Consider the following 13,966-nt stretch of genomic DNA (forward strand, 5'->3'; position numbering starts at 1 on the left):
TTTTTTATTAATCACAGCCATATCTAAGTCTAGCTAGGTTTCTGATCTGTGTAAATTGCCACGGTATAACCACCTGTGTTGCTACAAGCCCAGCCCAAATCAGAGAACTGTTTCCATTTCTCTCTTTGGAATACTGAGACTAGCTCCCAGCCCCCAGCACTGCCCACTGAACACTCATTAGAAACACATGCAGGAGCCGTTTTTCTGTTGAAGCAGGATGCTTCGAAGTGCCCACATTTGTAAAGGGGACTTCTGATCAGGACCTTTTCGAACTGGCTTGAGAAGCACCATATCAAGATGGAAGAATCAAAACCAAAAAAGGATGGGTTTGGGTTTTTGTTGTTGCTGTTGACTCCTTGTTTTTTAACCCAACAAAGACTGTTACAGATATTCCTGACCCTCACCTCATCCTTGACCCTGGATGAGGCTTGGGACTCTGACAATAATGTCTACTGGTCACATAACGTCGCATCAAAGAAGCAGACCATTTAATGATTTGCTATACAGACCACATCGAAATGTCCCCAAGTCAGAATATCCAGGTTGAGAAGTCAGGTGCCCTTTTTCTGGAAGATATTTTCTTCATATTAACTAATTCTTATTTAGTAAGTGCAGTTCGTCTAGTGAGACAAACGTAGGACACACAGGAGGATGGATGTAAAAGGTTCTTGAGAACAGAAAGGTTGGAATCATTCCTTAGGGAGTCCATCTATTCCTGGAAGAGTGTGGCGCTCAGCTAGTGCTGCCTGGCTGCAGCTTGAGGCCTGGCATGATTATTGCTACAGTCAAGGTCTCTACCTACTGATCAGAGAGGTGAAGGGAAGCGAGCTATACTTATCAAGCACCCATTGTGTGCCACAGTGAGACGTCATTGCCTGGGGCTTGCTCAGGGATGCATACAGGTAAAAAATATATATTTTTTAAAATTAATTTTTATTGGAGTATAGTTGATTTACATTGTTGTGTTAGTTTCTGCTGTACAGCAAAGTGAATCCGTTGTACGTATACATATCTGCTCTTTGTTAGATTCTTTTCCCATATAGGTCATTACGGACTACTGAGTAGAGTTCCCTGTGCTATACAGTAAGTTCTTATTAGTTATCTATTTTATATATAGCAATGAAAACACCTCCACTCTTAATTAACTGGTCATTTACCTGGTGTTTCTCTCCCATCTTCTACACCTTTGTCTACTACCACGAAGAGGGAGAGGAAGGACAGGCCAGGAAGGAGACAGGTGGGATGTGCCAGGCTAAGGTGGGGCTTTAGGGGCAAAACCTAAATCTCCATCTCCTCCCCACACACACACGCACACACTGCTTTCCTGCCCTGGGCTCCCCCTTCCCCTGGATTTGCCACTTCCTCTGTCAGAACAGGAGAGGTGTCCATACCTGCGCCCCTCCTGCTTTGCACATCTCAGCAGACCATATTAAGCACCTATTAGGACACTATGCCTATATAAAGAGGTACAAGATCCAGTTTCTGCCCAAGAGGAGCCCCAGTCAGTGGTAGATGTAGGAACAAAGCATTTCAGTGCGATGTAGAAAGTACTGCAGTGGAGGTTTACACACAGCCTTGTGTCAGAGGTCAGGGGAAGGGCCTGAGTTCATGGATGACTTCCACAGGGAGACAGAAGCCTGAGTTAAGTCTTGAAGGTGATAGAGTTGTCTACGAAGACGAGGGGAGGGCCTTCCCGGTGGAAGGAGCCCCTGCGGCAAACCAGGGCCTGCAGGAGCTGAAGCAGGACCTGGCCCTGAGGCTGGAGCCTCACCTCCCAAACATGTTTAGCTCCTTCTGGTGCCAGTGTGATGGTGGTGGTGAGAGAAGCAAGTGGGGAGGCAGGGAGAACAGAGTGAAGGCTGGTGAGGTCGTGCAGGCAAGAGTCCAATGGGGCTAAACCAGGGCAGGGGAAACATGGCGGGAGAGGCTGAAATGTTTGGGAGGTAGAATCGGCATGACTGGAGGGCTGAGTGGGTGGGATGGAAGCGAGGGGGAGCAGGCAATACCCAGGAGGCTAGCCTGCGTGGGGGGCTGAGGAAGCCAGGACAATGAGCCTGATTGAGAGGGACAGGCAAGGATTAGGGTAACAGCGAGAGGGACACCTGATCTGGGGGATTTCCAAGTCTTGGTTCTGAGCGCCCATGGAGGTGGGCGGCTAAGGTGGATCAGAACAGGAGCGTGGATCGTGGGGTGTGTGCTGGGGCAGGAGCCTCAGCCTCCGCCTAAAATGGAGACATACTGACTGAGTCCAGCTCCAAGGCCCGGGGGGATTTAGTGCCATTCGGTGTGTGACACCCCGCGCAGGGGCGGTCGCGTGCAGATGTCAGCCCGCCAGCCTCTCGCTCTCCTGACTTCTTCCCCTCTTCATCCTTCTCTCCCTCCTCCCAGCCCACCTGCCTGTTCTCCTGCCTCTCCAGGCTTCCGTATCCTTCCCTGTCCTCCTCCTCCCCCAGCTTCCCACGTACACACACACAAATACACACACGCATGCGCATGTGCACACATGCACACAGATCGTCTATAAAACTTTCATCAGGCACAGCCCACAGCTCCTGATGACAGTTCCCACAGCGTTCCCTTGTTCCTCAGACATCACGTACAAGAGGTCTCAGGTCCCAGCTGGAGCCAGCAAAGCCCACCAGTCAGCCTGGGCCACAGCTGTTCCTGACGGCCTCCATCACTGACACTAGTTTCCTCACCTGGCTCCACGGACCAGCACGTGCCGCTGGATGACACCATCATTCAAATCCACAAGCAGCCATGGAGCACCTACTGCCTGCCCGGCTCTGAGCCAGGGTGGTGCGGGGCAAGGGGCCTCCGGTTGTCTGCCAGGCACTGAACAGATGCTGCAGAACTTGTAGAGAGGACTGAGCCTCTGGAGCCTTGCAGTCTTTGCAAAGACCACAGGGCAGAAAAGTTCAATAACAGTCCACAATGCCAGTAAAGTTCTAAACAATTGTAGAAGAGAGTCACAAGTCATGATTCATTGCCAGAGTAATTGTGCAGATAACCATAGCCATGAAGAGCACAGAGCAGGGAAAGTCGAGGGAGCGGGGCAGCATTGAGCAAAGATCCATGAGCCGCAGGCAGAATGGAGTTTGGGTTCAGCTTCTGACACACTGTATGACCTTGAAAGTGTGCTGCCCCTCCTCTGCAAGGGCCTCATCTGTCGAAGAAGGGATTGGAGAGAGAGGTCACTGACATCCCTTCCAGCTCTGATATTTCTGGGTCAGGAAGGTGGTAGGGAACGAGTGGACGATGAGTCTTGCTCATTGGTGCAAAACTGGAATGGAACTGGGGCAGCAAGGAGCACACGCCTCCACCGCTGACCCCCGGGGGTGTCGCCTGATGGCTCGCATGACCCACCTGGATCATATGACTATGTACCTGCACAGAGCTCTCGCTCTGACCAAGCCCTGCACGTACCCAACATCTCCTGGGCTCTCACAGCAGCCCTGGAGGCAGGATGGATACGCAGGGCGGACCTAACTGTTCTGATTTCACAGAGGAAACCAAGACACAGAGGTCACTCAAGGTCCCACCGGGTGTTAGAGGCAGAGCCCAGAGCAGGTGTGGAAGAGAAATGAGGTGCTTCCTGCTTCCCCGGGTGGGGTCCTCTCACTCCTTCCCCCCTCCACCGCCCCCGGCAGCCCCCCAAGTGTGCCGGCGACACCGCCATCACGCTGCACACCAGCTGTGCTCTCCTTTCAGGGTCCAGCAGGCAGCCACTTTGATTTGCAGCTAATTCTTTATTATAAAAAGATTCACAACTCAATTACATCAGGTAACAATAGCTCACAGTCAATAATACAAAACGCAAACCCAATAAACATCCATTCTGACTAGGGGACATGGATTTAGATGAAGACAAACAAATTACAGCTCGTTGAGAACAGGATATTGTAACTTCCAGGAAATTGGAATCCCTGCGAGTCATTTTCCCCACCTGAGTGGCATGTATATTAATTTGTTGTCATTTGTCAATCATCAAAATAAGTTGTTTACAAGGGATGGGAAAAGGCTTCAGAGATTCAGGCTGAGGTTATTATTCTGGCACAGGTTTGTGTAACATGATTCGTACATTTCAGGGGTCTTCAGAAGTGCCAGGGCTGGCCTTACGCTCCCACTGGCTCCCTGTGGAAGTAGGTGCTGGGTGAAACTGAACACCCTTGACCCTGGCTCCTTGGCCACACCCTGCTCCACCTATTGCCCTGCTCTCTAGAAACCAGGGCCTTATTCACTGCCCTGCCCGACCTTCTGCCTCTCAGAAGTCACCCCAGGAGAGGAGCAGACAGGCTTCCCCAGGGGTACATTAGCACAGCGGTTACTATTTGTTACTCACCAGCTACCCTCCAGGGGCTGAACTAGGCCCCTTATAAGGGGCATTATCTCATATAACTCTCACAACAACCTTTTAAGGTAAATATTCTTATCCCCCTTTTATAGATGAGGAAACTGGAGCTCAGAGAGGGCACATAAACTACCCAAGGTCACACAGCTGACAAGTAACAGGGCCAGAACCAGGAGAGGTAAGCAGGGTGCCTTGGACACAAAAGTTCAGGAGGCTCTGGCTCTCAAGGTTGACCAAGTGCAAAGCCAACACCTGGGAAGGAGCTGTCTAACCCAGTTCCTGGCCCTGAGTGACAGAGTTGGATTTGGATCCAGGTCTGTCTGCATCCAGCCTGTGCTTTTTTCACTGTGGCACAGCCCACCCAGGAAGAGATGGGCCTTCTACTAGCAGCTAGAAGTTTCCAAAGGAGTGGAGTTCTGTGGTGGGACTTCAGGCCTCACAGGGCTAATGAGGGAGGCACTACCTCCCCTACCAGTAGCCCAGGTGGGCAGCTGCCAGTCCCGTGTCTTTAAGCCAGTGATAGTCCAGGTGGAAACGTGGGGCTGAGGCCATCAAGCAGGAAAGCAAACTCCAGCTGCTGACACCTGGGTGCCAATCTCTACTGTCTCCTTTGGGGTCTGTAGATCTGACCCCAGCCCAGAGTCCCCCTTGCACTTGGCAGCAGTTTGTAATCTTTTCAAACCCACTACTTACCCTCATGAGGGTGGGGGTCCTTGTCCTCATTTTTTTCCTTGGTAGGGGAAGCTGAGGCTCTGAGAGGTTAAGCAAGTTGTCCCAAGTCACACAGCCAGCAGAGCGCCCAGGGTATGACTCAGAACTCAGGGCTCTTTCCATCCACCTCACTGCCAAGAACTAGGTCAAGACCCAAATGGGGCTGGAGTTCAGACTCGGTTGGGGGCAGGAGAAATAGGAAAGAAGGCTTAGAGAGGGGGAAAAAGCATGTCAGGAACAAACAACTTCTAAAATATAATGCTTTGGCTAAATTCAAACATGTGAAAGAGTTCAGAATGATTCATAATGCATGCAAATGACTATGCAAATGATGCAGAAAGGATGAGATGGGTACAGCTTACCTCTCAGACACAGCAGGAGTGGGCAGGGTGAGGACTCCCTCTCGAGCAGCAGTTTTCCAAGCCAACAACACCTTCAGATTGGCACGACTTTCTTAGGTAACCTGCGAAAGCCCCAGAACCTTGGAGGGGCCACGTTGCTGTCTCTATACTCCACAGAGTCTCTGGAATGCCCAGCACCACCCCGGCCCCAGGCTTGCCTTCTCTGAGCTAAATAATTCTGTTGCTTTCCTTTCACCAATGAGCCTTCCTTCTTTCTCAGCCTTTTAATTGTCCTTATCACCTCTCCTTTTCCAATGGGTCAGGAGTGAGGGTTTGGCTGAGGGTCTGAGTGAATTAGGATGGGCCAGTAGCTTCTCAGACCACCCTCATGCATCCATATAACCTCACAGCAGCATGTCGGAGGGGAAATGGGCTCCATGAGGGGAAATGTAGAGCTCTGGACCAGGGTTTGCCCGGTCCAAATGAATCCCTCTGGGCCTCGGTTTCCTCATCTACCAAATGAGATTGCTAACAACTACTGTTTACGGCTACTGGGGGGATGCCGTATGCACTCACACCTGGCACATTGCAGGATGCTCAGGAATTGACCCTACTTCCCTCTGCAGAGCTACAACGCCCCCTTCCCCACCCCAGCACCTAGGTTTCCTGCCTCTTCATTCACATTCACACAAGCCTGACTCGTACCCTCCACCTCCTTCTGCTTGTCTGGGTCCTACCCAACCATCATCTCCACCATGAAGCCGACTTCAGACCCACACCCCACACGCCCCAAACCCGCTAAGGCCTCCAGCACCGCTGCCTCAATGTCTGTCGCAGTCCTCCACCTCTTTCCCGGGCCGCGAGCACCTGATGGCCCTGATTTGTGCCGAGACCTGCCACTTTCTCAGAGCTTTCACCCATTATCTCCTTCAGATGTTGAACCTTCCCGTGCCCCTGTGAGTTCGGAAAGGAAAGAATGGTCCCTCTTTGACGAGGGAAGGATCTGGGACTGAGAGGACACACAGCGAGGAGGTGGCCCACTCGTCACATGGAGCCCCAGAGCCCTTTGGTCCCTCTGCTTTGCCTCCCCAATATAACCACCCCCACAGGGAGATGTCATAACTCTGTCTCCCCAATTTCTCTGGAAGCCCCCCGAGGGCCTGGAGCCCGTCTCCCCCTCCTCCTCTTAGGCACCTGGCCTTACGCCAGTTTGCAACGATCTCCCATCGGTGCCGGGCCCCGGAGACAGGACAGTGGGCTCAATTCTCCCTCGGTCTCTACCTGCCACATTAGCCATCAGCTGGCCCTCCAGGCTTGTCTCTGCAGAACAGGTCCGGGCTCTGCCTTAGGAAAGCCTCCAGGAGGCCCCTCCCATGCTTGGAACACAGGACATTTCCTAGAAGTATAGGTGGAGAAGCTGCCGTGTGCGCACGTGTGCAAAACTATCTTGCAGCTCTCCCCAGAAGCTTTTCTTCAAGGACCTTGGATCTGAATATGCAGGGACTTGAAAGTCCCCCAAGTTCCTCTCCCTGGCAGCCGGTCTCTGGGGAGGCCTGTATATCGGGCACGCGAGCTGTCTTCATGGCGCGCCGCTCTTCTCATACGGTTCATCAGTTGGGTCCTTCCTCCCCCGTCCTTGCCTGACTTCAACCCAACAACCTAAGAGGCAGCAGAAATACTCCCGCATCCCCACTCTCTGGTTTTATTTTCACCATGATTGGTTGTTTGTTGTCCGCACACACATTGCTCCAGAAGGAGTTACTGGTGGGATGCGAATAAACAGTCTGTGCTCGTAAACACCACTTTCCTCAGTCATTCCACGTGGGACTCCTTGTGTCTAGACCCCGTGGGGAGACTTTAAAACATTGTACCAAGTCAATTACTGCTCCTTCTACCAGTAAGAATAATAATAACTACTTAGTGAGTGCTTCTTACGTGCCAGCCACAATTCTGAGACTGGAGAGACTTCATTTCTTTAATCTTCACCACACACCTGGGCTAGAAGGTAGGTTTTTCTTATCCCCATTTTACAGATGAGGAAAAGGAAAGTTCAGTTACTTGTCTAAGGTTGACCACATGAGTCCTTTGCTCTTGGACAGGGAGAGAAGTCCATAACAGGAAAGCCCAGGTATTCAGGACACCATCACCCCAACAGCCCACATTAATACAGACTCCCCCTGTCTTCATCTCTTCTGTCTCTCCCTGCCCCCCTTCTCCCTCTCTTCCTCTCTTCTACCCCTTACGAGTTCTTTACCTTCCTAGCTCTGTGAATGAAGCATTTCCCTGCCCCTTTCTGAACTTGACCGCCCTCTCCTGACAGTGGAGAGAGGACCCTCCTTGCTGACCTCATGGGCTGATGCAGGGGAGAGACCTCCAGCACGAGGGTGGTGCGCTCGGCCTGTTAGGAGCCGCTGGGTTGGCAGGAGGGGAGTCAGTCTTCATATCATGACAGGAGCCCATGCACTCTGTCCTGTTGCAGCATATCAGGCTACGGAGCCGCTGGCGGGAAAGGCGGGAAGAACACCATGATGCGATCCCACGGCGTGTCTGTGCTGGGCATCTTCAACCTGGAGAAGGACGATGTGCTGTACATCCTGGTCGGGCAGCAGGGGGAAGATGCCTGCCCCAGTGTAAGTGCCCAGAGCGGGGGTTTCTCCTCCACACTCACCAGGACCCAGGCAGATCCCTCAGAGGACACAAACACTGGACACACGCCTTCAGAGACCTCACGTTCAAAGATGGCAGGACTCACCCTTTGTTCTGCCTGCAAATGCTCCTCCCTTTCCAGGGCCATTTGGGTGCATGAGAAGGTGGGTGGTGTGGCTTTGGGGGTCGCACATCCCTACAGGCACCGAGGCTGAGGCATGGGTTTCATGAGCAATCTTTAAAACTGAAGAGCTGAATTCTGCTAAAATGGGCAAATGGTTGTTCCTCTTAACACAAGTGCAAGTTGAAGCCCACTGCCTAAGCTTTCTCGCAAGGCCACCATTGTCTTTAGCCATATTATCGTAAACAGGAAAATACCAGACTAAACGTATCTTGTTCAGCTCAAAATCACAGACTCATAGCCACATATATGCATATTAAACCATAGAAAAAGTTCTAAAAGATACAGATAACAGTGGTTGTTTCTGGAGAGGGGACTGGAGTTGAGGATGCTTTGTCAGTAATGTCTGATATTGTTACAAAAATAATGCATTCACATATTATTTATTATTTGTGTGATTAAATTTTTTTAAGTGTTTTAAGCACAGACTCAGAGCTGAAAGACCATGTAATCCACTACCCCCATTTCACAGATGAGAACATGGAGACCACAGAAGTGAAGGGACTTGTCCAGAGTCACTCATAATGCAGCACAGAGACTCTGGCTCCTATTTTTGCTGCCCCAAACTTGCTTGGGGCTCAGTTTCTACAACCTTTTTCCCTTTTCCACTTATAACGCATCACTTGACAAGCCAGACTGTCATCCTCTGCAGCCCCAGAGACAACCCTTCATTCTGGTTCCTGACCCCACTGGGGTGTCCAGCTGTCAAACAGGGAGAGCTCCAACAGCAGAACTTAAGAAAGCCAGTAGTGGTCTAAAATGACCAGGAAGGGGAGACAGTGGAGACTAATAAAGCAGCAGCCATGCCTCTTGCCTGTGCTGGGGGACGCAGGACCCTGGTGGTGCTGGCTGTCTTGATGGGAACTCAGCACTCTGCAGGGGGTTCTCCGCATTGGGCCGGGCCACACCCTCACCTGAGGGTGAACTTCTGCACTGAGTGGGACCGGGACAGGGATCTGGGTTCTAGGTCTCAGGACCCAGGGCTCCTTCCCCAGAAACTTATTCAAGAGTAGAGTTGGAAGACAGGTGTGGGAACAAGAGCTATGAGAAAGCAGTTCAATTCCACAGAATAACCTCAAGGCTCCTAAGAGCCAGGCCCCAGGCTGGGAGCCAGGAGTAAAGTATGTGCCCTACCCCCAACCCCACCTTAGAGGCTGAAAACAAAGCAACAGGAGTAAGCTGCGCAGGTGCAACCTTGTGCGTGAGAAATGTCTGGACTCTTATTTAGCAACTATAATCAGGACTTTCCAACCTGATATAATGTGTTAAGTCATTACATCACAAGCCGCTGTAATTTTCACAGGAATTTATTGAGTGCTAATGTAATTCTTTCATCTAAGCAGAAAGATTGCATTGACTTCCGCAAGGAACTTTTACTTGATTGGATTGTCATCAATTACGTCTTTTCACAGGACTGAGTCCTTTTTTAATTCAATTGTAATCTACTTGTTCCTCTGAACTGCTGCATTTTATCATTTTATTAATCAACCTGCTTGCTCTCAAACCTTGGATGTTCCAGGGAAGTTCCAAAGAAGCCAGGGACATAGGGCAGCCCCCTCTGCTGGTCAGGTCACGCATAGCATGGGCATGGGGAAAATAATTGGTCTTCCCAGTTGCTCCACATCTCCGCCCCTCAGGAGTCATTTGAGAAAGGGAGAAAGACCTTTTACAGGCACTACCTCAATCTCCTGTCCTCCCTAGGCCGAAAATGGTGTCTAGAGAGGATCTTCTAGAGAATGAAGTGGACCCCAAGAATTAAACTGCAGGCTTTGGCAGCTCTGCTGGTTCTATTGCATTTCTGTGTGGAGTGGCTCTTCCCGTGTGCCTGGCCAACCCAAGCCTGGAATGGGCTCCAGCTGCTGGAACCACCTCTCAGAAATGACAATCAAAAATGCCTCCAGGGCTTCCCTGGTGGCGCAGTGGTTGAGAGTCCGCCTGCCGATGCAGGGGACACGGGTTCGTGCCTGGTCTGGGAAGATCCCACATGCTGTGGAGCGGCTGGGCCCGTGAGCCATGGCCACTGAGCCTGCACGTCTGGAGCCTGTGCTCCGCAACGGGAGAGGCCACAGCAGTGAGAGGCCCGCGTACCGCAAAAGAAAAAAAAAAGCGAATCATGGAAAAGTGATCAGCTCCTCCAAATGCAGCTGTAGACCCAGCAAGATGCAGACTGAGAAGCGAATCAACTGTTCCCCTCCCGCCACCCCATGCAAAGGAGACACCTGAGCCGCGGGGGCAGTGGGGAACGCGCTGACTCTGGGCTCTAGTTAGACAAAGGCCATCCTGCAGCCCAACTGCCCCCTCCAGCAATCTCCAGCCATCGGCAAGTTCCATTCAAGGGAAGAGCACATCCCCAAGGGGTGGGGGCCCCACTGCTGCCAGGCAGAGGAGAGGAGGAAAGGGAGCATGGTCGGAGGGGATGGACCTTCTTAGCACCACTGGTTCGCACTGGGCAGCTCCCCAATTTTTTTTAGTTATTTATTTAGACTTTTTGGCTGCATCGGGTCTTAGTTGCAGCATGTGGGATCTTTCATGGCGACGCGTGGGCTTCTCTCTAGTTGTGGCGCGCGGGCTTAGTTGCCCTGTGCCATGTGGGATCTTAGTTCCCCAACCAGGTCTCGAACCCACATCCCCTGCATTGGAAGGCGGATTCTTAACCACTGGACCACCGGGGCAGTCCCGCAGCTCTCCAGTTAATATAGGAGGGCAGATCCAGCCAGATGGCCCAGCAAATCTCCAGTCAGGAAGTGAGACCAGACACCGTCTTCTGTGCTCTGCTCTGCCTAGTTGGCAGCACACATTTCCACGCCCTGTCCCTGGCTCTGCCCTCAGAGCATGCCCCTTGCATCTCAGGCCCTCCCCAGGTAGCGGTTAGCAGGGTTTCCTTCCAGTAGACTCCATGCCCCTCGGCCCCCGCCCCAGCCCTGGATGGCACTGCATATACACAGGAGAAATGTCAGCTGTCCACAGTAGCAATTCAGACCCACACTAAATCCACTCTAAAACATATCAAATTATTTCCATCATTAAATCCAAAATACCATAAAACAAATTGCATCTCAGCTATTTATCTGGAAATTTCTCTAGTACTCATTCCCGGCACCCCTGAGTGCTTTAGCATAAGGAGTGGCTCAAGAAGAATTGCCATGTCCACTGGCTGGTTACACAGCAACATTCGATGAAAATGTGATGTTTTGTTGGCCTTTTTTCTATTAAGCAAAAGAAAAGTCATTTTCCTCCAAGGTCAGGGCAATGCGTGGAGAGTTCGTCTCAGCTGCTGTGACCGACAAGCAGGGTGCCTATTCTTGAAACGCTGCCCTCTTTATTCAGGGATTCCAGCCTTCTGGGTTACAGGAATTTCCAGCATGTCCCCAGAGACTCCCAGATGCCTGGGCCCACACCAGGTGGAATAAAATCCGAGTTTGTCCTCCCACTGTTTTCTTCTCTTTACAAAAGATACTTCAGACTGCAACTTCTCAAAAAACCCCAGTGGCTCCTCGCTGCTTAGAGAATGAAGTCCAGCTCCTTCTCTGTTTGTATTCAAGGCCTCTGTCCAGGATCTGACTGTCCAGTTAGGTTCTCTCTACCCACTCCCATTTACACTCCCGCCAGCACTGTCTTACCGCATGGGGCCTTTATCACCCCCTCTTCAGAATCCAAAGGATCCTAACAGCTCCTCCTGGACCACCTCTCTGTCCTCAGATGGACTTTTCTGAGCCAGAGAGACTCCTTATACTTTTCCCCCCAAATACCCCACTCACCTCCTTCCCTCTGGGCTCATGCTGACCTCCTCCCCTGTAATGTCCTAATTTTCTCCCATTCTCAGTGTTTAAAAATCTCCCCATCCTTCAAGGCCCAAGTGAATGCCACCTCCCCCAGGCAGTCCTCCCTGCTCACCAGTCCAGCAACAAAGCCTCACTCTCCCTCCTCAAATTCCCATGCATTTTCTTCTAAGCTGTCCCTGTGGTCCTTCTCCAATACTGCCTAGAGTGACAGTTATCTGTGTGTAGTTTTTGTCTCCTCAATTCAATGGCAAGCTATTTGAGAGATCATCAGACCCTATCTTTAAACATAGAAGGTCTGTGTGCTGGGAGGTAGAGAACCCTGGGCACAAACCTGAGGTGCTTTTTGTTTCTCCAGACAAACCAACTAATCCAGAAAGTCTGCATTGGAGAGAACAACGTGATAGAAGAAGAAATCCGCGTGAACAAAAGTGTGCACGAGTGGGCAGGAGGGGGCGGCGGAGGTGGTGGAGCCACCTACGTATTTAAGGTGAGGTCTGGGTGCCAGCTTCCCCAGGGCAGCGCCTTCTCTGTGTCCTGGTGTTGGATCCTCAGGACAGACCTGGGAATGAAGCACCTCGGGTGCTCTTACCCCATTTAAAGTTGAGGAAACCGAGGCCCAGAGGGAATATAAGGTTCCCTGTCTGTCCAGGAAAGGACAGGCCCTTCTCATGTTGATATGCCAGCTGGATTTCACCACGAAGACCTTTGCCATCCTGCTTCAGAGTCCCAGAGGGTCCCACTGTGCCCTCCTCTGTCCTAAGGTGGACTTTTCTGATGTCATCGAAAATAAGCAAAGGTTTCCTGCTGGGTCTTCCTGCAGGGACAGTGATGCTGAGGGCTTAATCTTGAAGTTGTGGGGATCAGAGCAGAGACCCCTGAGCGTGCAAAGGAAGGAGAGAGGAAGGAGAGGAGAGAGACCTGCTTCTGCACACCAGCTGCCAGACCCCTGAGGCTAGAGAAGAACTTCAGGAAAGGGGCTGTAGAAACAGCCTCCTGATATTCAGATACATTTCTATCTCCTAGTGCTTTTGCTTCACGTACTGAACCTGGACTAATACACAAGCCCGGGGTTGGTGGGGATGGAAGAGCTGATGGGTTGTTGTAACATGAGATCAGGGCCCTCAGACCACTGAGATGTCACCCACTGCCCAGCAAACACTCGGCCACATTTAAACATTTAAATTGCTCAGGGGTCTCCAGAGAGGGAGCCCCACTCGGTTTCTCAATCTCTGAATGTCTCCCCTGGGCAGATGAAGGATGGACTGCCGGTGCCCCTGATCATTGCGGCCGGCGGTGGCGGCAGGGCCTACGGAGCCAAGACAGACACGTTCCACCCAGAGAGACTGGAGAATAACTCCTCAGTTCTAGGGCTGAATGGCAATTCCGGAGCCGCAGGTAAACCGCTGCAAGCCCACCCTCTCCCAGAACATTCTCCCGGGACTGTGTGAGCTTCAGCTCGGCCGGGCGCCATCACACACCTGTGGGCATCTTAGTCGCTGGCCCCTTGAGATGCTGGGAGCTCTGGATATTGGTACCGGGATCCAGAGAGGAAGGGCAGGCCACATGCTGGGGACCCAGAGGCCCCCTTGCCAACACGGGGTTTGGACTTGCAGAAGGTCACTGAGAAAATGAGGCCGGCGGCAGCAGTCTGACCGCCAACCCAACCGTCCCCGGGTTTTACCAAATGCAACAGGATGTGAGCAGGTGGAAGGAATCTGGGCAGAGTCAGGCCCCCGGGCCCCTGTGGTTTGTTCATACTTCCGGGCCCCGGGCTGCCAGTGCACACATCTCCTTGCTGGAAAATCTCTTTCTGGAATCTCCTTAATGAGAGCCAGCAACACAAATAGGGGGCAGACACCAAAGGGATGTGAATTCTCTGATTCCTCCGAAGTCAGCCATTCATCTTTGTATTTTCTTTTTTCCACAATCAGATCGAGGGAGGATCTTTGAAGGC

General features: G+C 51.7%; 1 protein-coding gene across 1 annotated transcript in view; it reads left to right on the plus strand.

The window, feature by feature from the left end:
• The window catches only part of ALK (ALK receptor tyrosine kinase), a gene marked incomplete at its 5' end in the record, with an annotated part of 708,017 nt that overhangs the window by 658,813 nt on the left and 35,238 nt on the right, over window positions 1-13,966 (plus strand). The window contains 3 exons of the mRNA XM_081254750.1: window positions 7,883-8,033; window positions 12,368-12,499; window positions 13,263-13,407. Of these exons, the coding sequence (XP_081110876.1) occupies window positions 7,883-8,033; window positions 12,368-12,499; window positions 13,263-13,407 (428 nt within the window). The remainder of the gene's footprint in view (window positions 1-7,882; window positions 8,034-12,367; window positions 12,500-13,262; window positions 13,408-13,966) is intronic.

This window comes from Mesoplodon bidens, assembly GCF_964165515.1.
Source record: "Mesoplodon bidens genome assembly, chromosome: 14".
Taxonomy (NCBI): domain Eukaryota; kingdom Metazoa; phylum Chordata; class Mammalia; order Artiodactyla; family Ziphiidae; genus Mesoplodon; species Mesoplodon bidens.